Consider the following 24875-nt stretch of genomic DNA (forward strand, 5'->3'; position numbering starts at 1 on the left):
CACTTGGTTCTTTAGCGCTGGAACTGGATTGAATGCTAAACTAAACTGGGTGTTCGCATCTGATCTTCAGCGTCGACAGCATCCATGGCGCTCCTGCCGAACCTGCAGCTCTAAAAGTGCCCCCATTGCCCGGTTTCCCTCTAAGCCCGAGAGATGTATGGTGAACCAAGACCTATCTACGAACCTCAAACCCTTGACTAAGCCGTAAAATCTTGTCATCTCTGGTAAAAAAACAAGGGCTGGTTTCAACCTTTTGCGGTAAGGAAGAATACTCTTGATTGTTGTATAACAAAAAGACACTTCTTCAACCCTATACAAGGGTTTCCGAAGGACCGGGAACACTGACCAGGGGAGGGTGAATGGGAGCCTTTAAAAATTCTCAACGAGAACAAGGTTTATGTCCCAATTGCTACCCAAAGCACACCTCACGTGTAATTGCCAAGATGACACAAGTTAATTCGTGACAAGCTCACCCTAGGAACAATTAGAGATGCTCAAATCACAGTGGAAGCAAAGCATAAATCGAGTCCATCAAGTTTGCACAAACGTGATAAAGCAGAGACACTACTAATAACTTACTTAACTAGGCATGGAAGGATTAACAATTAATATAAAAATCTTAGCATGATTAGCAAGTGAAAGTACTATTTAAGTAGCTAAGCAATATGACAATGATTAACTAGCAAAGTGCAAGAATTAATAGAGTACTAAAAAGATCAAGCTCACTATGCTTGCGTAGGAAATCTGCTTGTGTGGGCCTCTGGTTCTGTGCTGGCCCGCTGGCCTGGTTTCCAGGTGCTGCTCCGGCCCGTGTGCCAAGCAGCTCCTGCTTGGCCGCCTGTTCGCTTGCTGGGCCTCCTTGCACCGCAACCAGCTGGCTCCTAGTGTGCAGCACCGCAAGGCCTGAGCCGGCCTGCTACGCGGCCCGCCTGGCCAGCTGCTCCGTTGCGGCCCGCTCGGCCTGGGCTGCTGCGGCGTGCAAGCCTGGTGCACGTGCAGCTCAGGTTCAACTGCTATCTAGTAGCCCATGCCGGCAAGTCTATCTACTTTCTCTTCTCTACGACTAAAAAAAAAAGGACAGAAGGTGACAAAGGCAGTGTTCGGTAAAGATCGCTGTGGTTGTTCAGCAGCCGCAGTTGAAGCAGCCGGCCAGCAGCTGCAGCAAGAGAAGCCAGACTTATTCACATTCAATCATTTAAAAAAATAGTGGGAATCAAAAACTGAAATGGACTTTTAAGCATATATCATAGCTTATCCAAAGATGCACAAAATAAATGACATGCACATTGCACTCAAGAGATCACAAGGCACACAATTAGAACATTTCAGTGCTACAATAGTTGACAAATGTGAACCTCATGCCCATGTCACAAACGGCCAAGACATTCTGGCTGGTGAACCTCTTTCTATCGATAAAATCATCATGTGTGTGCTCAGGGATTGACACCGGAATGTGGGTTCCATCTAACTTCTATGCACCCATCAAAATATGGTGAGAATTGATGTCTGAACAATGGATCCGTTGGTATAATAATAGTACGTGCAAAAGAGATCACGGCATCTAACACTTCACCCAACTTCTAACTCACGGTGTCTAGTGACCTACGGAATCTATCTGACATCTGTCTCTAGCATTGTCTTGTGCCAGATGCCCATAGAAACATCCCTAAGGCCTCAACTGAATCACATTGTCGTGTGGATTTTAGCCTATGGTTGGGCACTAAGATTGAATGCAACAACTGGAGTGCAGATGGATGGAGACAAAAAAAAATTTGTAGTACTTCTTACTGTCAACAAGGTTAATAGCAACCCATTGACGGCCAGTCAACTCCTGCAAGTGCAAGGGACCATCTTGCACTCCACATCCACTTGAGGTAGACGATGCATACGCAACTAACACATCAATGGTTGCACCCATATCCCACCAGGTCGACCACTGATCGCCCAACCTTGCTGGTGAGGTGCTGGTGTTGCTCGAATTTTCAGAGCTTGACATTCTGCAAAATGAAGCACATTGATCACCCATGTTCAGACCATAACAGCGGTCAATGGTCCCAACTTCTTCAATCAGCAATCTGAAAAATGTAAGGAAAAGAATCGGTAGAATCAGTATGGAACACAATGTGTTGTATGATCGTTTCATATTGGATTATTTGTGAAACAAAATACAATAGCAGACTGCTAACTAAGTAACTCCACACAGGACGTTGTTTGTGTACCTTTAAGAGCCATTTGAGCTTCTTTGAACTCCCCCTCCTGGAATGCACACAAACAATGACAGAAACATAATTATGTGAGGTGGCTGCAGATGCAAAGGCAAACACAGAAAAATCCAGCATATTGTTTAGAAAAACTAACAACAATGACATGCAGACAGATATTTGCAAGATGCAGAAAATATTGTCAACTCTTTTGGATTACTGGAGATGTATAACATGTGTACCACGTCAGTGTACTACTGCAGTAAATATTCAGAGATGACTGAAATGTTGCAAAAAGATTAAGAGATGGAACTGAAACTACTAGCCAAGATCACTGCACTTGTATTTCTGGACAGCATCCTAGTAGCAGTTCAAGTAAGACAAGACAAATATTTCTTTAGACAGCCAAATCCTCCTTTTCCGTAAACAAAAACAAATGCCAAGCGACAGCGTTGTAGATTGGTAGTCCTGTGCACATCTTTTCCAGAAACAAAAACAAATGCCATCGACATCCAAAAATAATAGACATGACCACAACTGAGAAACTTTACAAGCATATAGGTCTGCTAATGGGGGCTTAACAGGCACTTTTTTAGCTGCAGAAGCTGATCCTAGCTACATGATTAGTTCATCAGACTATACAGATTAGTTCAGAAAATTAACGAGCAATGATCGTAGCTACATGATTAGTTCATCAGACTTTCAGTCAACATAACACCCAATTGATATAATATCATATTAGTTGCATACCTTTAGGATCCATTTGTGCTTCTCAAAGTTTCCTAACTCCCTCCTGGGTTGCACACAGATAAGGATAATTATGTCAGGTCGTGCTATTCTATTTGTATACTAATTCTATTTAGTCAGTATTACAGAACCATATGGAGTTCGAATGGGCAGTTTTACATACTTTAGGATACGAAATTACAACACTGGATGGTACCTTGAGTTGTTGACAGCCACCTGATTCATCATGGAGACCTTCAGGTTGAAAAATAAATCATCCTGCCAAACACAAAATGCATGCCCATACCAAATTATTAAGCTATTCAAGTACATGTTGTTATTGAATAAATGAACTGGAAGGTTATAAACAATATTTTGCAAAATGTTAGAAAGAACAAGAGCAGCAGACTCAAGTGCAACGGCACAAAGTTATATGGATAAGTAACATGAATAATCAAGGTCTAACACATTACAGACATGATGCCACACCATGCCATGGTCACAGTTCAAAGACATACATTCCCAGGTAGAGGCAAAAGACATTCTAAGCATGGACCGGTATTACTTCCTCTTGACATTATCCTAAGTCCATAGGAGAAATGCAATTCGGTTCTCTACAGCGGTAATGCTCCTATAAGATGCACATCGTGCTGGCGATCTAAACAGCTCAGTACCTATGAAGTACAACTCGTACCCATTCGGGACACCATCTTGTTCTACAAGGTGCAGCATTTTCATAACCTCCTCTTCCTCATTGCTGATTAGATTTCTTTCATTCATAGTCCTTTAAATCATGCTCTTAGATATGCGCTTGACATAGTACTCCATACTCTTACTCTACTTGGGTGGTGGACTATCAACAACATGCTCCTTTCCTGACCTTTGCGACACACGACCCACACTAGACCATCCAACATTGTCCTCCAACCAGGCATCATTCTCCTCCGCCATTGGATCAAGGTTGCCTTCACTTCCACAACTTGGTGTTCTATCTCCAATTCCACACACCGACACACAACATTGGACGGCCTTCGGTGTCTGTTGAGTCGAAAAGAGTGGTTAACTCATCATAGAATGGAAACATCATGCCACGGAAATGTTTGTTTGCCTCATTCTCCTGTAAGTAAGAAATAGGAAATATGTAAGCATGAGGGAAATCTAAGGTAACCTCATTCAAAGCAGTAGGTAAATGACAGGAATAATTATGAGAACAAAAAGTAGTTACCTCAACTCGGGCTGTCCACCATTCATCATCACAATCAATGGTGCGGGTACTGTTGTTCCACCCGGTACCACTCTTGTCCTTCAATTTTCTCCAATCCTTGTACTGCCTCTTAAAGGCATTAAATTTGTTCTGAAGCTGTTTGCAAGAATATTCTATAGTAAGTAAATTATTACCTAGAATTCAAATGAAATGCTGGTGTCACAAGAGTTGCATTGAGAATTCTGGCCACAGCAATAGCATCACAAATCTGTATTAAGAAATCTGTGTCAGATAACCACAAAAAATGCTGAAATGGGGAAACCTAAGTTGAACTTGAGGTGCTATATAAAAAAAACAAAACAAACAATTCCAAGGATGAAGATATATGGCATGTAAATCTCCATTTGTTATTGAGTCTTCCAGAGAAGATAAGGTACAGACATGCACCAAAGCACCTACTATCGTGTTTATGAAAGAACTGAGGTTCACCACATGTACATGGGGAACTGCCAATTAATGATGCAGCCCAAAGAAACAAATCTTGGCAAAACTTGACAGTTGACACCTTGCTCATCACAAAGAACCAGTAATAACTAGAAAATTCTCTGCTGAGATTGGATCCCACTAGAAAAGGCAGACAATAGGGCAAATGCAGGTCGTTTCTGAGTTTTCCAGTAACTGCTAAGTTTTGGGAAAAATTCTTTTAGCCTGATAAAGAAGCTAATGTGTCACCACGAAAACGCATGCTAATTTTGAGGATGGACTGTTAAAAAAAGAAACATTTTGCACCAATAATTTTAACAGTGCAAGGAAATGATTGTACAACTTACTGAAATGCGTTGTTGATTCAGGCCACCATTTGCTTCAACTACAAGGAATCCATTTGAAGATGGTAACTCTGAAAAGTGGATTGTGTGCCATCAATGTCAGCTACCAAGTTATGTTGTCTTTCCCAGATTATATTGTCATAGAGGCAAACAAAGAATAAGAATAAGCTTTTAACTTGCATGTTTGGTATCCAAACTATACTCTAAAGGTTCTGTTACCTGCCTGTGCTGACTTCTTGCTGATACAAGGTTTCCATCGTTTTCCAATCTTTTTGTAATGAGACAACTGTGAAAAACAAGGACAAGAGGAAATTATCACATACATGTGAGAAAGTGAAATAATAACTATGTGTTACCTTCTACCCACTATACCTATGGCACACTTGATTTCCATCACCTTCCACCACTTCCTCACTGATTGTATATCTCTATAGTTGGAACTTTGCTTTGACAATATGGTTTTCCATGCCGCACCGTATCTGATATATTTCCACTAAAACTGATTCTACATTTCCATTTGGTTATACCATTGAATATGGTCAATATATTTTCCTAAATATTTTGATTTATGCATACTAGGGAAGCAAAAAAGGCTTTATGTCTTTAAAAAATGGTTGTTGCTTTTATATATAAACATTTTAGATGTAACTTCTTGTTTTGATTTACATTGTAACATGAAGAAGGAAGACTGACAAGGTCGGGCTAGGGGTGTAATGATGATGCGGAACCTTTTTTTTCCAGTGGGAGGCACATAAGAGGTAACAAAAATGTTGCTTGGTTCTTTTTTATTTCTAGTAGAAAAAAAACTAACCACGTTTGTTCTGGTTGCTCAAATAGGTATATAAACAACCTTTTAGAAAATTTAGCCTACACCGAGTGAACACTCAACTATTTTCTCTTATGATCTCTGTGGTTATTGAGTTGCTGCATGCCTCTACAAGAAGCGTCTTGTGCTATATATAAGAGAAAAGTGATCTCACATATCACTGAACAAGATCTACAACTTTGTAGTTGATAACGTTTCCATTCGAAGTTGTTTTGATTTCTAAATATTACATATAAAATTCAGAAAAGTCAATATAAAAGGATATCATCCCTACTTTGTAGTTGACAACGTTTTCATTCGAAATTGATTTGTGTGGTATCGTGGTAAGGAAAGCTTCGTGTGAAGCTTGAGGTCACGAGTTCGAACTGGTGAAGCACAATTACTCATTTTGCGTGAGATTTAGTGTGCATTGCACCCTTAGGATGGCTGATAGGTGTGGACGTGTGCTAGGGTGTTGCTTGGGTAAGAAAGATTTTTTTTCTTCCGTTATCTATTTTTACATAATTGTTTTAAAAAATTAACCAGCAGTGATAATGACTAGCACCGCCAGTTTGAAACACGAGCCGGCTGGCGGTGATAGTCATTTTCACTTCTGGTTCAAAACCGGCATTGATGTGCTATATTATTACAGCCGGCCTTTCACCAACGATAACCAAAACCGGCAATGATGGAGGTTTTAGGATCGACGGTGATAGTCTACTTTAGTGTATAGCAATGCTAACTTTCATATCTGACATGGTATAGAAAGCAAATGACATAAAAGCGGCTGTGTCAATGAAATGCACCCTGAAATAAAATGTGCCATTGATCCATTTGCTGCAATTGTTCCTTTAGAGCCTCATTCACACCATCGATCACTACTGCCTTTAGTAACGTAAAATCCGTATATTATACTAAGAATAGGTTCTTGCGTGTTACTTTCCCTACTTTAGAGCCTTATTCACACCATCGATCACTACTGCCTTTAGTAACACAAAAACCGTATGCTTTGGTAAGAATGGGTTCTTGCGTGTTACCTTTCCCTACTTTAGATCCTCATTCACACCATTGATCACTACTGCTTTAGTAACGTAAAAACCGTATGTTATGCTAACAATGGGTTCTTGCGTGTTACTTTTCCCTACCTAATCCCTATAAATTCATCATCACGCTCATTGTTATACTTACCAGACACTACTTCTCATGTGTGTCTTTCATTGTGGTGATGAACAGAGGGGTGTCAATGCCAATAATTCAAAGAGGCATCGGTTAGAAGGTATGTGTTACTATTTCTTACCTTACTATTTGAGAGGGCATGCATGCAGCTTTGGTGCACTGCGAGCCTTCAATCTGGTTCGAGTCTCCAATTTTGCATGACTGGTATATAACCAATTGTTCTTTCATTGGTAAGTGGTGTGTATATTGGCTACAAGACGTCTGTGGTGACTTTGTCAATCTCAAGGTATGTTGGCCTCGTCTATACTGTGTTTTGCAAGTAAAAAGGCAATAAAAGTAAAACAACAATGTATGGTTCATATTTTATCCTTCATAGTACTTACCCTCTTTATTTGGTTTTGTGGACCTTGTACCACTTGGCACCATTGCCAGTTATAATACTTAAATGAAAGAAAAGCCACCATCAGACACAAAGGGTAAACATTTGTATGAACTGTGGCTGCATGTAGACGAACATCATGGCATGTAAGGTGAACAAATAGGTAAAACAAACATTGGAGTTTTTCAGACTAAGAAACACCACATTACTGTACCAAGAAAGGAACTTTTCCTCTTGAATTCCTCAAATGAAAGCTTCATTTTTAGCTGCAAAACTAAAATGTTTTACTTAAATTTTAGAACACAATGCAACGAGAAATAAAGGTATCCTGTAAATAGTCATATGTGTATCCATAAACTCCGGTAAACAAAGCATCTTACAAAAACTATGTTAATTTAAGCGCTAGGCAGGATAGAAGTAGAATGCAAAGCTTAAAGACATCCACTATATATTATTGGATATAATCATATAAAGCAACTGTTATTCACAAAAGAAGCATAAATGAACTTGAAAGATGAAAAAAAATGCCATGCACCTAATTTAAGAGCCTAAGAAGTAACAACGTTTAGGTTGCTTTCGACATTAATTTCTTCTCTTTTACTTCGTAGTTGGTTTTTCATGATCATGATATCTTTCTCTGGCATCTTCGCATGCAAAATTTCTTTCTTAACTTTTTCTCTTATAGAAAGATGATAACACGTGTCACAAGTGCATTCTTTTAACACCTTGTGCGAAGGTATTTCCTTATCTCTTTCTCTTATAGAAAGATGATAAGGTGCGTCACAGGCGCATCCTTTTATAACCTTGTGCGAAAGTGTTTCCTTATCTCTTTCTCTTATAGAAAGATGATTGGGTTCATCACAGGCGCATTCTTATAACACCTTGTGCGAAGGTATTTTCTTATCTCTTTCTTATAGAAAGACAATAAGGTGCATCATAGGTGCATTCTTTTAACACCTTGTGCGAAAGTGTTTTCTTATCTCTCTCTCTCTCTCATAGAAAGATGATTGGGTGCGTCATGCATTCGTTTAACACCTTGTGCAAAGGTGTTTTCTTATCTCTTTCTCTTATAGAAAGACAATAAGTTGTGTCACAGGCGCATTCTTTTAACACCTTGTGCGAAAGTGTTTTCTTATGTCTTTCTTTAATAGAAATATGATTGGGTGCGTCAAAGGCGCATTCTTTTAACACTTTGTGCGAAGATATTTTCTTATCTCTTTCTCTTATAAAAACATGATAAGGTGCATCGCAAGCGCATTATTTTAACACCTTGTGCGAAGGTGTTTTCTTATCTCTTTCTCCTATACAAAGATGCTAAGGTGGATCACAGGCGCATTTTTTGAACACCTTGTGCGATGGTATTTTCTTATCTCTTTCTCTTATAGAATGACGATAAGCTGCGTCACAGGTGCATTATTTTAGCACCTTGTGCATAGATGTTTTCAAACATAAAAGTAAAGTTATCGCGCCTATTTTTTTGACACCCCATGCGAAGGTGTTCTCAGACATAAAAGTAAAGTTATCGTGTCACTAGCACGTTCTCAAGCACGGTTTCAGGGGGGATTTCTTTTCTTCATAATGTGAATGATTACATTGGGATCGCTTCATTAAAAACCTCACCTCTGATGTGGAGCCCCCCTAGTGAGGGAAAGAGTACGACCCATTTTGCAGAAATGTAAATTTGCAAGAATGTAAAATTGCACTGCCCAGGGATCCAATTGCATTTATAACTCCACATTACCGACCTTGCGCTTACATTTTGAGGTAAAGTAAATTGAAGAAAGTAAAATTATGCTGCTTTTAGGATCTGATTGTGCTTATAACTCCATGCAATCGACCCCGCACCTCTTTTTTACTCAAGGATAGAACTTGCAGAGGTTGTCCACATTCCATGAATTTGGCAGCTCCTCCCCCTCTTCATCGGCCAAACGATAAGCCCCTGGCCTGATACTGCTCACAACTAGATACGGTCCTTCCCAAGTTACTTGCAGTTTCCCTATGGTTTCTGCATTCTTTTTTTTCTTTAGGACGAAATCTCGCACTTTGATGTCTTTTTTTACAACCTTTTTGTCTCTCCACTTTCTCATTTGTTCTTGATATTTTGCTAAGTTCTCGGCTACCTCAAGCCTATCAATCTCAATGATATCTTTGTCTATTGCCTCATTTTCCTCGGTTTGCTCAGCTATTACCCTCGCACTCTGGTGTGCTATTTCCTCCGGGCACATTGCCTCAGCCAGTAAAGCAATATGAATGGAGTAAACTTAGTTGTTCTGGACTCGGTTGTATTGTGAGACCATACTACCCTCGGCAACTCTTTTGCCCACTTTCCCTTTTTCTGATTGAAAAGGCATTTCTTGATTGTGGGTGGTATGCTGATGCGAAGTTCAGCTTGGTTCCAATCATTCTACAATACTACCTAAACTCATAGCAACCAAACTATTTGTCATTATCGACGGTTAATTCCCATGGGACTCCGAACCTGCATATGATTTGCTGCTAGAAAAATTTTCTCATGGTTCCAGAGGTGATTGTTGTCAAAAGCCTTGACTCAATCCATTTGGTAAAATATTCGACTACTACGGCTGCATATTTGTAATTTCCTTGAGCTGTTGGCAATGGACCCACTATAGCCATTCTCTATCTCTATAACAGCCAGGTGGGAGCAATTAACTGTGAAGGTAATCCCGGTACTCGTTGATGTTTGGCTGTGAATTGGCACACCTTACACGTTCTGACAATCTGCTCAGCGTCTCTAATTGCCATTGGCCAATACAATCCCTGCTTGAAAGCCTTTCCAACTAATGCTCTAACCCTGAGATATGTAATATCCACTTTGGATTTCTTTCAGCAATTCAATTCCCTCTTCTTGTGAGATGCACTTTAGTAAAGGTGCACTCACTCCTAACTTGTACAAATATTCCCCTTTCATGATGTAGCCTCTCGCTCTTTGCTTCATGTGCTTGAGTTCGTGCTCCTCTACTAGTTCATAATTGTTGCGAAGGTAAGCAATGATTCGGGTTCTCCAATCCATGCTGCTGATTGCATTTACTAAACTCATTGGTTAATTGTCTCGTTTTATCGATGGAGTTGTAATTACTTCAAAGAATACATCCAGTGGTAATTGCTCATTTCTGGAGGCTTTCTTCGCTAAATCATCAGCCTCACCATTCCCTTTTCTTGGTAAATGTTCAATAGTAAAATCCCTAAAATGCTTTTCCATTCTCCTAACCTCCGCTAAATATTTTATCAATTCCGGCTCTTTGGCCTCGCATTCTTTTTTTATTTGCTCTTTGATTACTTTTGCGTTCAATTTTACTAAGAAATTCCTTGCCCCCAATGCTTTAACTTTGTGTAGCCCAAGCAATAGTGCCTCATAGTCTGTGGTATTGTTTGTCCACTTATCTGCTGGATCTGAGTATTGCAATCTTGCAGCATATCTGATTTTCACTCCTGACGGTGATGTTATGATTGCAGCAATTCCATCTCATTTGATTCCCCAGGCACCATTGCAGGTGATCTCCCAGACTGGAATGACCTCTTCACTTTCACAACTATGATTTGGAGCGGTCCAATCTACGACAAAATCTGCCAGCACTTGTGATTTTATGGCTCTCCTCTTCTCAAAGTCTATTTCATGCTCAGACAATTCAGTTGCCCATTTTGCAATTCTGCTTGAATCTTCTCTGTTTGTAAACAATTCATTGAGCGGTTGATCTGATAGCACGGTAACTTTGTGAGCCTCAAAGTAATGCCTTAACTTTCTGGATGCCATGATCACTACATAAGCAATCTTTTCCAGTTTAGAATACAATAACTTGGAACCTAACAGTGCCTCTGACACATAATATACGGGCATTTGTTTCTTTGCACCTTTGCTTTCAACTTCTCGCACTAGGGCGGCGCTCCCTGCTAATTGGATGCGGTAATATACATCAACAGAGGTTCCCCGACTACGGAGGTGACAATATAGCCATTTTCTCAAGGTAATCTTTCAATTCCATGAATGTTTTGCTTTGCTGAGGACCCCATTCTAGCTTTCCATACCTTCTTAGCACCTTGAAAAAGGGCAAACTTCTTTTAGCGGACTTTGATATGAATCCGTTTAGCACCGCAATTCTTCCTATGAGATTTTGGACATCCTTTCTGTACTTGGGTTCTTCCATAACCCAAATTGTTTTTATCTTATCTAGGTTTGTCTTTACCCCTTGGTGGACACAAGACAACCCAATACTTTCCCTTTCTAGACTTCGAAAACACACTTTTCTGGGTTTAGTTTTAAGTTCACTTCACAGAGCCTATCGAAGGTCTCTATGAGATCTTGGATGTGATCCTCTCTTTCATCACTTTTCATGATGATGTCATCAATGTATGTTAGTACGTTTCTATCAATATGAGATTTTCAACACTTCACCGGCCATGCGCGTGAACATTGGCTCAGCATTCTTGAGCCCTCTGGCATTCGAACAAAATAATATGTTCCGAATGAGGTGATGAAACTGGTTTTCTCTTCGTCGTGCTTTCTCATCCACATCTGGTGATAACCTGAGAAACAATCGAGTGACATAGTTGCTGCTCTTGCTGCCACATTAGTCACTTTGTCAACTCTAGATAGAGGAAAATTATCTTTTGGGAAAGCCTTATTCAGATCAGTGAAATCTATGCACATTCTCTATTTTCCATTCTTTTTCTTGATAGGGACTGTATTGGCTAGCCATTGGGGATACTCAACCTCTCTGATGACCTTCGCATTGAGCAATCTCTGAACCTCAGACTACTACTATCTTGTCATCCTACATCTTTCTCAGCTTCTGCCTCTTTGGTCTTATTTCCTTGTCGATGCTTAGCTTGTGTTCAATAATATTTCTGTTGACCCCTGTTAGGTCATTTGTGGACCATGCAAATACATATTTGTTCTTGCGAAGAAATTCAATCAATTTCTTTTCTGCCTCAGGGTCAAGATCAGTCCAAATGATTACTTCCTGGCCAAAGACCATGTCATCCAATAACACCCTTTTTGTGTCACAATTTTTCTCGATGTTTACTTTCTCTGTCTTGTTTGAGCTCTTTGATAACCTTCTTTACTTGATTCTCTGCCTCAAGTGCATTCACATTTCTTTAGTCCCAACCTAATTTTTTAATTTTTTTTGAAACTTTTTAGTTCCAACGGGAACTGAAGGGGCTCTTTCACCCGGGATTAAAGAACCCTCCTTGTCTCGAAAATTTAATCCTGGTTGAATTTTTAGAATCTATAACCCTATTCAACCAGGACTAATACCGTGTTTTCCATCGATGGCAGCTCTTTTCTTCGTTCCACCTCGTTCCTGCTTCGGTCGCCGCTTCCACCGCCCGCCGTGCCCTTGCTAGCTCCGGTGGGCCTCAATCTCAGTATCGATTTCTATGTTTGGAAGGCTAGCTGTGTGGGCGGCACACGGCCACAGAGACGGGCGGAGGAAGGTGGCGACGGTGGTGACGAGCAGCCTAGGGCGTTGTTAGCGGCTGATGTGGGCCGATAACGGGTTACTCGGTGACATCCAGCCAGGCCAATCTGGCTGGATTAGGCCCAGCTACCATGTGACGATGGGCCTGTACGAGCATTCCGCAGGCCCAGTAAAAAAAACAACCCACCACCGCTGACGTCACAGTTCTGCTCCAAGTGGACCCACCAACTTCTCTCCCTCTGGGCACGCCTGCATGACATGAGCATCCCTCTCCGTGCGCTGCATGCGAGGCAAAGCCATAGCCATGGCTTCCCCGTCTCCCGCAACGCGCGGCCGCGCGCACAGACACGCATGCAGCAGACGCGCGCGCGTGCGCGCACGCAAGCGAGCTCCCTCCTCCTCTGGCTGCCTCCCACCCCTCGCGCGCGCCACCTTCCCCGGCCCGCCCGCGCGCCCCTCCCCGACGCCCATGGCCGGCTTCATCCACCGCCGCATCCTCCCGCCGTTCCGCCGCCCGCCGCTGCCCTTCTTCCACCCGGGCGCCGGCGCTCCGGCATCCTCGCTCCCCGGCGGCGCCGCGGGGGCCGCTGGGCGCCGGCCCTGGACGCCCCGCCGCATCCTGGACCCCGGCGACGACGCCGTGCTCCGGTGGTACCGCCTCTTCCTCGTCACCTGCCTCGTCGGCCTCTTCGTGGACCCGCTCTACTTCTACCTCCTCCACACCGACGGCCTCGCCGCCTGCGTCTCCATGGACATGGGCATCGGCGTCCTCGTCACCGCCGTCCGCACCTTCGCCGACCTCTTCTACCTCGCCCACATGATCCTCAAGTTCCGCATCGCCTTCGTCGCCCCGAGCTCACGCATCTTCGGCCGCGGTGAGCTCGTCAGGGACCCCGATCAGATCGCCAAACGCTACCTCAAGAACGACTTCATCATCGACCTCGCCGCCATGCTCCCCATCCCGCAGGTAATCTTTTCCAATGCCTTGTACACGTACCGACGTATGCCAATGCATACACGTATATGAGACCCTGTTCATATTGTTAATCTGAGACATCTGACGCAATTCCGTGTTCATGGTTCGCGACACATGACGCATCGCCCTTATAGTTGATTCCTTGAAATTTTACTGAATCATTGAAACCAAACAGTCTGATGAGCTCTGCTTCAAGAATTTTCAATATGTATGCATAATGCATTTGAATTGCTACCCGAGGTCTCATCTTTCAGATGCCACATTACCTATTAGTACAGCAGCTTCTCTGATCAACAACACCGGGATCATCGTGTCCTTGCAGATGATAATCTGGTTTGTGATACCAGCCGTGAGCACGTCCTCCGCCAACCACACCAACAACACGCTCTCGATGATTGTGTTGATCCAGTACATCCCAAGAGTGTACCTCATCATATCACTCAACTCCAAGATTGTCAAGGCGAGCGGAGTCGTCACAAGAACGGCCTGGGCAGGAGCCGCCTACAACCTCCTCCTCTACACACTGGCCAGCCATGTAAGTAAACATTTCGACCAGTCTGAACATTTCAACCATGAAAGGAACAACACCTGACCTTTCATCAGCTTTACAGTTTCTTCACCATGTGTGTGTTTGTGTGTCTCTCTGCAGGTTCTTGGCGCCCTGTGGTACCTGCTGTCAGTGGAGCGTCAGTACTCGTGCTGGATGGAAGTGTGCAACAACGAGGGCAGTTCAGCGGACAGCACTAGCTGCGTCATGGGCTTCCTGGACTGCAAGAGCAGGGAGAACCCCATGCGGCAGACCTGGCACAACCACAGCGCCATCCAGAAACAGTGCATGCTCCCGGACGCCGAGTACGACTACGGGCTGTTCGCCGACGCCCTCAACCTGGATCGCAACGGGGTCGCATTCATCGACAAGTACCTCTACTGCCTCTGGTGGGGGTTCCGGAACTTGAGGTACGATAGATGATGATGTAAAGATGAAGCTTTTGTTATCTGACAGATTATGGCTTCAGATTATGCGTATGTGTGATCCATGAATAAATGTTTTCTGTTCTTTTTTTTTCTATCAAAATTAGTTCCTATGGGCAGAACTTGCAGAACAGCACCTACAGGGCGAGACGGTGTTCTGCATTCTCATCTGCATCATGGGCCTCGTCTTCTTTTCACATCTCATCGGAAACATGCAGGTATGTGAATTGCATAGTTTCCCTGAATCGCATTACACGCAGACAGCTGAAACCAGACGATGATTGATTTCCATGCATGGGATTGTTACCTGGATCGATCAGGTTTTCATCCCTAGCTACTCACAAATCTTGATCTTTCTTGTTGCAGACGTACTTGCAGTCGATGACGGTGCGTCTGGAGGAGTGGCGCGTGAAGCGTCGCGACATCGAGGAGTGGATGCGGCACCGGCAGCTCCCGCCGGAGCTCCAGGAGCGGGTCCGCCGCTTCTTCCAGTACAAGTGGCTCGCCACGCGGGGCGTCGACGAGGAGTCCATCCTGCAGTCCCTGCCCCTCGACCTCCGGCGCGAGATCCAGCGCCACCTCTGCCTGGCCCTGGTCCGGCGCGTGCCTTTCTTCTCCCAGATGGACGAGCAGCTCCTCGACGCCATCTGCGAGCGCCTCGTCTCCTCCCTGAGCACAAAGGACGCGTACATCGTGCGGGAGGGGGACCCCGTCAGCGAGATGCTCTTCATCATCCGCGGCGAGCTCGAGAGCTCCACGACGGACGGCGGCCGGACCAACTTCTTCAGCTCCATCACGCTCCGCCCCGGGGACTTCTGCGGCGAGGAGCTCCTCACGTGGGCGCTCATGCCCAACCCCAGCCTCAACTTCCCCCAGTCGACGAGGACGGTGAGGTCGGTCACGGAGGTCGAGGCCTTCGCGCTCCGCGCCGACGACCTCAAGTACGTGGCCAACCAGTTCAAGAGGCTGCACAGCAAGCGGCTGCAGCACGCGTTCCGGTACTACTCGCACCAGTGGCGGAGCTGGGGCGCCTGCTTCGTGCAGGGCGCCTGGAGGAGGTACAAGAAGAGGAAGCTGGCCAGGGAGCTCATGAAGCAGGAGGGGATCTACTACCAGGACGCCGACGACGGCGGCGGCGCCGGCGGCGTAGGGGAGGGAGATGGGGCGGGCCTCGGCGGCGGAGACGGTGTGGATACCGACGGCGCGCCGCTGCTGGGCGAGTTCGGCAAGGCCGGGGCGGGGGCTGGAGGTGGTGCTGTCGCCGGAGCGACGGGGGACGGCGCGGACGGCGGCGCCGGGGCCGCGCACCTCGGGGCGACGTTCCTGGCGTCCAAGTTCGCCAAGAACACCAAGCGCGGCGCCGCGGCGCACCAGAAGCGGATCGACGACGTGGCCGGCATCAAGTTCCCCAAGCTCGCCAAGCCCGACGAGCCGGACTTCTCCTTGCACACCGACGACGTGCTGTGAATGTGAGTGGGTAGCGGCGGCCGTTTTGCATTGCCAGCACATGCACGGTCTCTCCTCCTCTTCCTAGCCTCCTCTTGTTGTTGTCATTGTTGGGTCACCAGATGCAGGTATACACGCCATGCTGCCGTATGAGATCGAAGCACGAGCCTGCCACTGTACTAGGGCGTAGATTGGTAGATGTGTTGATGGAGTCGCAGGGCAACATCGTTGTACTGTATACTAGTGCTGATTTAGTGAAATTATTGACCTCACTTCAGACTTCAGACTTGCAGACGACTTTTGGGGTTGTTCATGTATGTGACCTTGTGATGTTGCGTAGAGAGCTCTATTTGTACGCTACACTTTTACTTAGAAATGCACCTCTCCACCTTAACATGAACAATTGACTAGATAATTCGATGCCACTGTGTGATGATATTCGTTTTCTTTAGAATCTCTTCATTTGACATGGAAAAAGATGATGTAATATCTAAAATGGCAATCCACTATAAACATGCTGCCACGGATATTAACTCTATCTAAATTAAATGGGGAGCAATAATTTAATTGTTCATAACTCATGAATATGCATGGCCATTGAAAGGTGCATCTATATATAGTAGTGCCTATCTACAAACAGGGCATGATCTTGTTAACGCACAGCCTGCCAGTAAACCACTCTGTAAATACGGATAATATACTATGAAAAAAGAAATACTTTCTTGGCTGATCAAATAACTAGTCAGTTTGGTGGCATAATGTGACTCATTGACGTGGTGATCAATGAAAATGAAAATGAATGACAAATTTGTTTGCCTGCATGTACCTAATTCGTCCCGTACTCGTACTCAATGGATGTGGGTATGGGTGTCCCACCCAAAGATCCAGATTCTACCCATATTAAGATAGGTTGGGGGCGGGTGTAGAATTTCACCCGCCCCGTAGATGTCCGAAATAGCAAAATCGTTCCATATTGGCATATATGGTTGCGTAAGATGGTACTATTATATGACTGGTGTGCCATGAATACGTGAAACGTTAAGTTTGGCTTGTCTGGACTATTTTTTTTTGTTAGATCCTTTGATTTATTACTCAGATCTGAATGTGGTTGCCAAATTCATACTACATTGATTAATATCATATGATACTAATGATATATATTTTTGTACTATGAACAAACTAATTTACAAGGCCAACAGGTTGTTGTGCATTGGTTGCATTCTGGTTTGGACTCGTCATGGCTCCATCCAATTGAGTTTTGTGGCATGAAATTAGTATGGAGGCACAAAGGCTCCAACAAATTGATGTTCACGGTGTCTATGAAATTGATGTTCACAGTACAAGACTATAGCTAGATGTCATTAACGTTGATCATGATCATTTTGTCTTGATGGTTTATACTAATGGATTGGTGGATTGGGTACAATCCCTTAAATTCGAAAGAAGTTTCCAACAACCGTACTTATCAATAAGCAGCCACGGGAAAACTAAAATAGGGTCACTGGGGACACATGCTCCCACTCATATTCTTGCTTCTAGTTGTCTTAAACTTTTTTTTGTATTTCAAAGATACATCCACTACCAATTGCACTAGCAATTTTCGAGTTAATAAGTCCACCCCCGCAATTTACAATTAGGGTGAGTAGAAACTATAGTCACGATCTTCAGAAACAATGCTTGGCGCGCCCTCAACTCGTCATCCGACTACGTTGGCATCAACGTCTTCAGCGATCTGACGGACGACGAGGTGGCCGAGGTGTACAACTGCGCGGTCAACCCTCAGCGCAGCCCGAGCGGAGAGAGCACCCCACCCCCCACTGCTGGTGACCACTCCGGTCCCGGTGTCCACCCAACCTCCCTCTCCCCGGCAGTCTCCCCGGCGTCGGCATCTATATCTGTTGGCGGTGATCTCTCAGTTGGAGAGTTCTAGTCTTCATCTTCCCTTGGGAGAGAAGAAGTTGAGGCATCATAAGAAAGAAGGAATCACCACCCCGCAATAGCAATGAAAGGATCCCCAATGGAAGCTCCCTACTTATGGGGAAAAGATCTCGGAATATGAAGTTGTACTGAATTATCAGACGTTGAGCCCAGGTGATCCCCTTCTGACTGATACCCCCCTTTATTCATGGAAATGGTTGTGCTGTCCTTGCTTTTGCTTGCATAAGTGCCTCCCACCTCTCTTAAAATTTCCATCCTGTTCCAATGGATTTCTCGAAGTTTAACTTTCAACTGACAAAGACTTCAGTTAGAAAGTTTATGATCAATTGGGAACCCAAGTTAATGCTGACGAGAAACCAGCAGGTGAAATCATTCAATAGAAATAGGTTCAGGCTTTCAGAGGAATCGGTCAATACATGCTTGCAATCAGTGTTAGGAGGCAAAGCCCATTTCTTCTTGGCCGAACAGCTTGAAGATCAGATATTTAAATTCTCGGCTTCTTCTAAACAAGTGGGATTTTTGGTAACTAATCTCAATCCTGTGACCTATGAACTCTTCAAATTATCTTTCTTTCTATATAATGATATGGGGTTCTCAAGGGCTCTTCTATTCACCAAGGAAGATTCAGGACCATCATTTGTATGGGAAAAGGTCCATCCAAAGAAGAACAAAGCAGGTCTCTTTGCTCAAACCAGAAATTCATATTGGACCTCTCAGGGTGCATTTGGTTCTGGGGTCAAAGTGGGTTGGGTTGAAGCTGACCCACTTCGACCCCTATTTGGTTGCAAACGAATGTGGGTTGGATCCAACCCTTGTGGGTATATTCCCTCCCGATCCGGGTTCACTTCATCCCACCAAAAAAATAGGATCGTGCAGACCCAGATGGATGGCGTGAGCCTCCGTCTCACGCCCGCCTGCGTGGCTCCTTGGCTCCGTCTCGCCCTCGGGCGCGGCGGGGGAGCTCCCTCGGGCGTGACGGGGGAGTTCCGGCCGGCGCGGGGAGGGGGCTCAGACGGCCGGCGGGGGCAGACTCGGGCCAGCGCGGGGAGGGGGAGCTCAGGCCGGTGCGGCGGGGGGAGCTCTGGCCGGCGGTGGCGGGGCTTAGGCCGGCACGGGGAGGGGGCTCAGGCAGCCGGCGCGGCGGGGGGAGCTCCGGCCGGGCGTGGCAAGGGAGCTCGAGCTGGGCGCGGTGAGGGGAGCTCGGGCTAGCGGCGGGGAGCCTCAGGCTGGCGGCGGGGTGGGCTCAGGCCGGCGGGGGGGTGGGCTTAGGCCGGCAGCCGGGGGAGCTCAGGCTGGGCGCGGCGGGAGGTCTCAACCAGGCAGCCGGAAGAAGATGAACGGGAGGTAGAAAAAAAGAAAAATAAAAAAAGGCTGACATGTGGATCCCACACCTAACAGGTGGGCCCACAACTAACGATGTTAAAAGAACATCCATCCGAACCCTCTCAATCTCTTTAACCAAACAAAAACTGGGTCGGCTCCAACCCACTCATCCAAACACGAGATGGGTCGGCTCCAACCCACAAAAGTGGGTCGGTTCCAACCCAACCCACATCGTCCCAAAACCAAACGGACCCTCAGAGTACCAAACAAATCAATGAGCCTTCGGGGATGCAATCCTTCTTCAGAAAGGTTCCAAATGCTCCTGTTGGGTGGCAAAATTGGCATGCTGACAATTCAAAAAGGAATAAACTCTCCTATGCTGATGTGGTTAAATCTACCCCCACACCTCTAATAGGGGCAAATAGAACTCTGTTGGGCATTGGCAGGGGAAAGATCAGTGGCACCTCCCAGCATTGCCCATCCTATAATCAGCAAAGCCTCCCCAACTCTCGCAGATCAGTCTTCGCAAAATTATCATTTCCTCGAACATTAGTGTTTCAACGACTGAACACCAACAAGCCTGGCCAATTTGAATTTCGTCAATGGGCTACTTTGGCGTCTGGACTCTCAGGCCCACCCGTTACACAGCCCGATACTGTCGCACACTCTGGTATTTACTGTGGCCGCTGCTTAACTGCTAACCACCCGGCGCACACCTACAACCGTCGCCTAAAGTGCTAGCATTGTAAACTATGGGGACACTGTTTCAAGGCGTGCCCTCTTTTTCACAGTCTCCAAAACTTCACCTGGTCTTTTACTACTGTGCCAACCAGTAACTTCTCCTCAAATCCTACAACTGCTGCTTGGCCAGAGGATGCTGGGCGCAATTGGTTCCAAATGGGCCGAGCAACGCAAGATGGGCTGAATTGCCAAAGGCCACCGGTTTTCTCTTCACTAAAGGAGTTGGGACGGGTAGTTCTTGGTATACGAAAAGACACCGACCCTTTGGCTTCGTCACCCTCCCCTCACCCTCCACTGCCACAGAACCAAGAAAACCCCAGGAGCACTGTAGAAGACGACGCTGATGAGGCAGCAATCCGGACGGCGGCAATGGCATTCCTCAATGTCGACCAGGCCCTGTTGATGTTTCCGGGCTTTCCAAGGGTCCTAGTTCAAGGCCGGCCGAAGTTCACAAGGGTGGTGAACCCAAGAACATCTCCAACGAACAAAGACCTCGCGATTGTCACCGTCTCCAACTTCCCCCTAGTGAGATTCCATTCGCAAAGGTCTAGGCAGCCATTGTGGGTTTAGTTGAGGACGAGTATGAGCTTAGAATCCAAGAGATTCAGAGGTGTCCCTTTCCTGCACATTCTTCACCTGCACATGTTTTGCCCTTGCCTTCCCTTCCACATCAAGAGCTGCAATGAGATCTTCAATAGAAATCTCTTCTCTTTTGTGCTTCAGAGATGTAGCAAAATCACGCCACTCTGCAGGAAGTTTAGCAACAATCGCTGTTGCAACAAACCTTGGAGGTAGAGCACATCCCAAATATGCAATCTCACCAACCAGAAGTTGGAGGTCGTGTGCTTGAGTTACAATTGATTTAGCACTATCCATGTTGAAAATCAAAGAACTTTTCGCACACATATAGTCAGCGACCGGCTTCAGCTTCTGCATATTTTTGCTCCAAAGCCTCCCACAACATGGTGGCCGATGAGTAATTCATATACACATCATAGAGTTGGTCCGCCAAGATGGTGAGGATGCAGCCGAATGCGGTGTTATGCACATTCTCAAACTGCATAGTCTGCTCTTCTGTGAAGGAAACACAGGGTATATCACTCACCATAGCCCCAATGACATAAGCCAAAACTTGGCCCTTGTCTACCATTTGCGGAAGTTCTCACCTCCAAACCTCTCAGGTTTCATGGCATCAGATGCATTTGCCATTGCTAGATCACAGAAATAGTCACAATCAGATTTTTGGATTCTTAGAAATATGTGCCTAAAATACAATCCATATTTTATTTGGAGGAAAAACATATAGATAAAACATGATGCAAGCATATAACACATGTAAACAGGCAACATACTAACTAGAACAGGATTGCGCAAGGTGATCCCGCACAGAACGAAGTTGATCGTGTTGAAGTAGATGTTGCAGAATCACCAAGCGGTCGCGCGTAGACGCTGCCCAAAAACCTGATTGCCGCCCCGTGCAGGAGTCTCGGAGTAGTTGTTTCGGAGATCCCGCTTTCATTCAAGTCCAGTGCACGCCGAATTCAAAGGTCGATGAGGCGCGGCAACAAGAGGTTCAACATAGCGAAAACGGTGTGCACGAGTGGGGAGATGAGTGTGTGATAGTGTGGCTTACAACCAGGACGTCTCCTGGTGTTATAGGCCTCATAGCACATCAAATTCCCCTCATCAAGCAGTAGAAACTGCTATTTGAATGACAGAAACTACTGCAATCAAATAGCAGAAAGTAACGCACCTTATTGCTGTTTAAAATGGCAGTTTCAATTACATTGAAGCTTCATTAGGCTCAGCATAAAAAAAATAGAAACCGCACAAAAAAATAGCCTTATACACGTACACGTCGCGCAAATCGCGAGTTGCGCGTGCGTGTAGCAACAGTCTTATTCTATCTCATGCGCACCTATTTTGCATAGAGAGGAGACTCCCATATTTAAGTAAGGCAACCTCTCCTTAAATTAGCAATATGGGACTAAATGTTGTGTATACTTTGAAAATTTTCAAATTGGGCCACAGATGAATCTAGATCCAATGTACTTCTCTCTTACTCTTATACTCTCAACCAATCTCCCATCGCGAAATAACCATTCATTCGTAAATTGGAAAAGAACAAAACGAAGAATAAAAACAGACATTTTGCTGCGTTTATTTTGCCGGACACAGTATCTCGCATCAGTGTCACAGTCTCACAGACCATTGGCCAGTCCCACGTGGACTTGACGCGGCAGGCCTTTGTTTATCCCTGGCGCTTTCCAGGTCCGACGTGGCGCGGGCCCCGCGCTCAGTCCTCTCAGCTCTCGGAAGGCCCATCAACTGTGGCCCATCCCTTTCGACATGCTCCGCCGGGCGGTTAAAAAAGGAGTGAAGGCAAAAGACAATCAGCAGGGTAAACAAAAGTCAAACACATGGAGCAGCATCATGATTCGTGAATCTTTTAGGCAAAAACAAAGGAGACGAGGAAAAAAAAAATCTTCCAATCAAGTACTCCTCCATGTTCCTCGTGGATATTTTAATCCCAATCCGTCGCCATCAATCAGTACGTGCAATTACGTGTCCGTGAGGAATTATTTGTTCACGAAAGAACAAAATAGAGCGAGAAAACAAGCGAGTTGGGTGAACGTGTAAAACATGCGACCACCATCAACCTTGGGCACTTGCATTTGATCCAATCCGGTATCCGATGGGGCACTTTGATCCAATCCGGTCCAAGCCAATCAATGGGGCGCTTTGATCCGAAAGAGACAATTCCATAGAGCTTTCCCTGTACAGGTGTCTTAATTGCTGCGCTCTAATCCGATATCTCCACGGTGACTTTTTGTAAAAAGATCTAACGGGTCCAACAAAATGGCGAGCTCCAGTATTCATCGCATGGAGGAGGGGCGGAAAAAAAAATCAGCAAACAGTAGAAAGCGACGTGTAAAGGAATTGAGGAAAATATCAAGGGGGGATTATAAAACAAGAGGCCGGAGACGCTTTCCATCAAAGTAAATTGCAAATAATTTTCCCTTTGTATTTTTTTTAATGTTAAAGAATGAGCTTCCTTATTAAAATTGAAGGGAGGCAGGGAGCAGCCGAGAAAGAGACGGTCTCCTCCCTCTCCCATTGTCCGCACGGCAACCACCAGGCCTACCAGCTACCTCCGAGTCCGACCCTGTCTGTCCATGGCAGCGCCGCCGCCGGCGTCCCAAGAGCCGCCGACGCGCTAGAGTGCTACACCCATGGGGGCCGCCGGCGGCCGCGCGGCGCCGTCGTGGCGGTCGCTGCTGCTCGCGCTGTGCCTGCTCCCCGTCGCGCTGCCGCTGATGCTCCTCTGCCTGCCGCTGCTCTGCGTCGCCGTCGCCGCCGCCCGCTTCCGCCGCCGCCGGAGGAAGCTGGTGACGGCGGGGAGGAGCGGCTGCCGCGTCGCCAGCGGTGGGGGGCGCCGCGCGCCGGAGGATGGCGAGGGGCACCGCGCGGAGCTGCTGCGCAAGTACCTCCAGGACCAGATGGAGCTCGTCGGCGCCGACGCCGGGGCCGGGGACGGCGGCGGCGGCGGCGACCGGCGGCAGAGCTCCGGACAAAGCCATCCGCAGTGGTAGCGTGGGGTAAGAGAGGTAGCTGCTGATTGTGATTGGGCGCAAGGAACAGAGCACGCCAATCTTGGAGATGAAGGCTCATTAGAGGATTTTTTTTTGTTTTGTTTCTTGATTCTCCATTTGTGTAGCTGCAGATGCGGAGGGGATTTTTGCTTCTGTGAGTGTGAGAGTTGTATTGACATGAGGTGAGATCATTTCATGGTTTGCTGAATACTGATGGATCAGATAGATGTTTCAGGCAGATGAATGATTGGATTTTTCTGTGAGCTGTTATACCTTACCATCTTTCTCTGCTTTCTTGCTCATTCGCCATTATTCAGGCACGGCAACATACTAATCATGTAGCTGGAGCACCTTTGTCATTAAGAAAAAACTTAGCAGTTCATCACGGCGGCTTTTCGTAATCAAGCATTCAAGATGGTCTGCTCTGACAAAAGAATTTCACCTTAAGTAATCCGTACAGTAACTGTTCGGTGAAAGGCAGGTAACTGTTCTGTGATTCAGCAGTTACCTGACTCACTGAATGCAAGAACTGCTCGATCTTTCCTCTGTTTTCTTGCTCACGCGCCGTACATGTCGTAGCAGTAGCATTCTCTTCATCAAAGAGTTTTCTGCTCGTCACGATTCCTTGCCAATTTTTGTACCATAATGTCTGAATGCATCAAGATTGCGATGCCATGACGGCGGTTACATAGTGAGAGCTTACGTCTTGTTTGGGAGGAAGGAGCTAAACTTTAGTCCTGTCACATTAGATATTCAGATGCTAATTAAGAGGACTAAATATGAGCTAATTACAAAACTAATAGCAGAATCCCTAGACTAAATCGCGAGACGAACCTATTAAGCTTAATTAATCCATTATTAGCGAATGGTTACTGTAGTACCACATTATCAAATCATGGACTAATTAGGCTTAATAGATTCGTCTCGCGATTTAGCCTAGAGGTTGTGCAATTAGTTTTGTAATTAATCTACATTTAATACTTCTAATTAGTGTCAAACATCCGATGTGATAGGGTTTAGCCCGTCTCTCAAACAGATGTGATAGGGTTTAGCCCGTCTCTCAAACACCCCCTTATTTCGCACTTCGCAGATAGCAGGTGGTTTCCAGAAACTCTAGACTGACGAGCAGC

At 45.6% G+C, this 24875-nt stretch overlaps 2 protein-coding genes across 2 annotated transcripts; both read left to right on the top strand.

Annotated features, from left to right (window-relative positions):
* The first annotated feature begins 13225 nt into the window (after positions 1-13225).
* Positions 13226-16427, top strand: LOC101779563 (cyclic nucleotide-gated ion channel 18-like). Its single transcript, XM_022829455.1, is given in 6 exon segments — positions 13226-13723; positions 14055-14267; positions 14382-14689; positions 14812-14843; positions 14846-14922; positions 15071-16427. Coding segments are annotated over 6 exon segments (2229 nt in total). The 3' UTR covers positions 16172-16427.
* A 6720-nt stretch (positions 16428-23147) lies between these two features.
* Positions 23148-24022, top strand: LOC101779956. The gene has a single exon (XM_004978788.3). It carries the CDS (start codon positions 23386-23388, stop codon positions 23743-23745), a length of 360 nt encoding a protein of 119 aa, XP_004978845.1. The 5' UTR covers positions 23148-23385; the 3' UTR covers positions 23746-24022.
* The last annotated feature ends 853 nt before the right edge of the window (positions 24023-24875 follow it).

This window comes from Setaria italica, chromosome VIII (genome assembly GCF_000263155.2).
Source record: "Setaria italica strain Yugu1 chromosome VIII, Setaria_italica_v2.0, whole genome shotgun sequence".
Classification (NCBI taxonomy): domain Eukaryota; kingdom Viridiplantae; phylum Streptophyta; class Magnoliopsida; order Poales; family Poaceae; genus Setaria; species Setaria italica.

Coding starts and splice junctions, on each gene's coding strand:
- LOC101779956 (XM_004978788.3), top strand. CDS start 23,386: ATGGGGGCCGCCGGCGGCCGCGCGGCGCCGTCGTGGCGGTCGCTGCTG.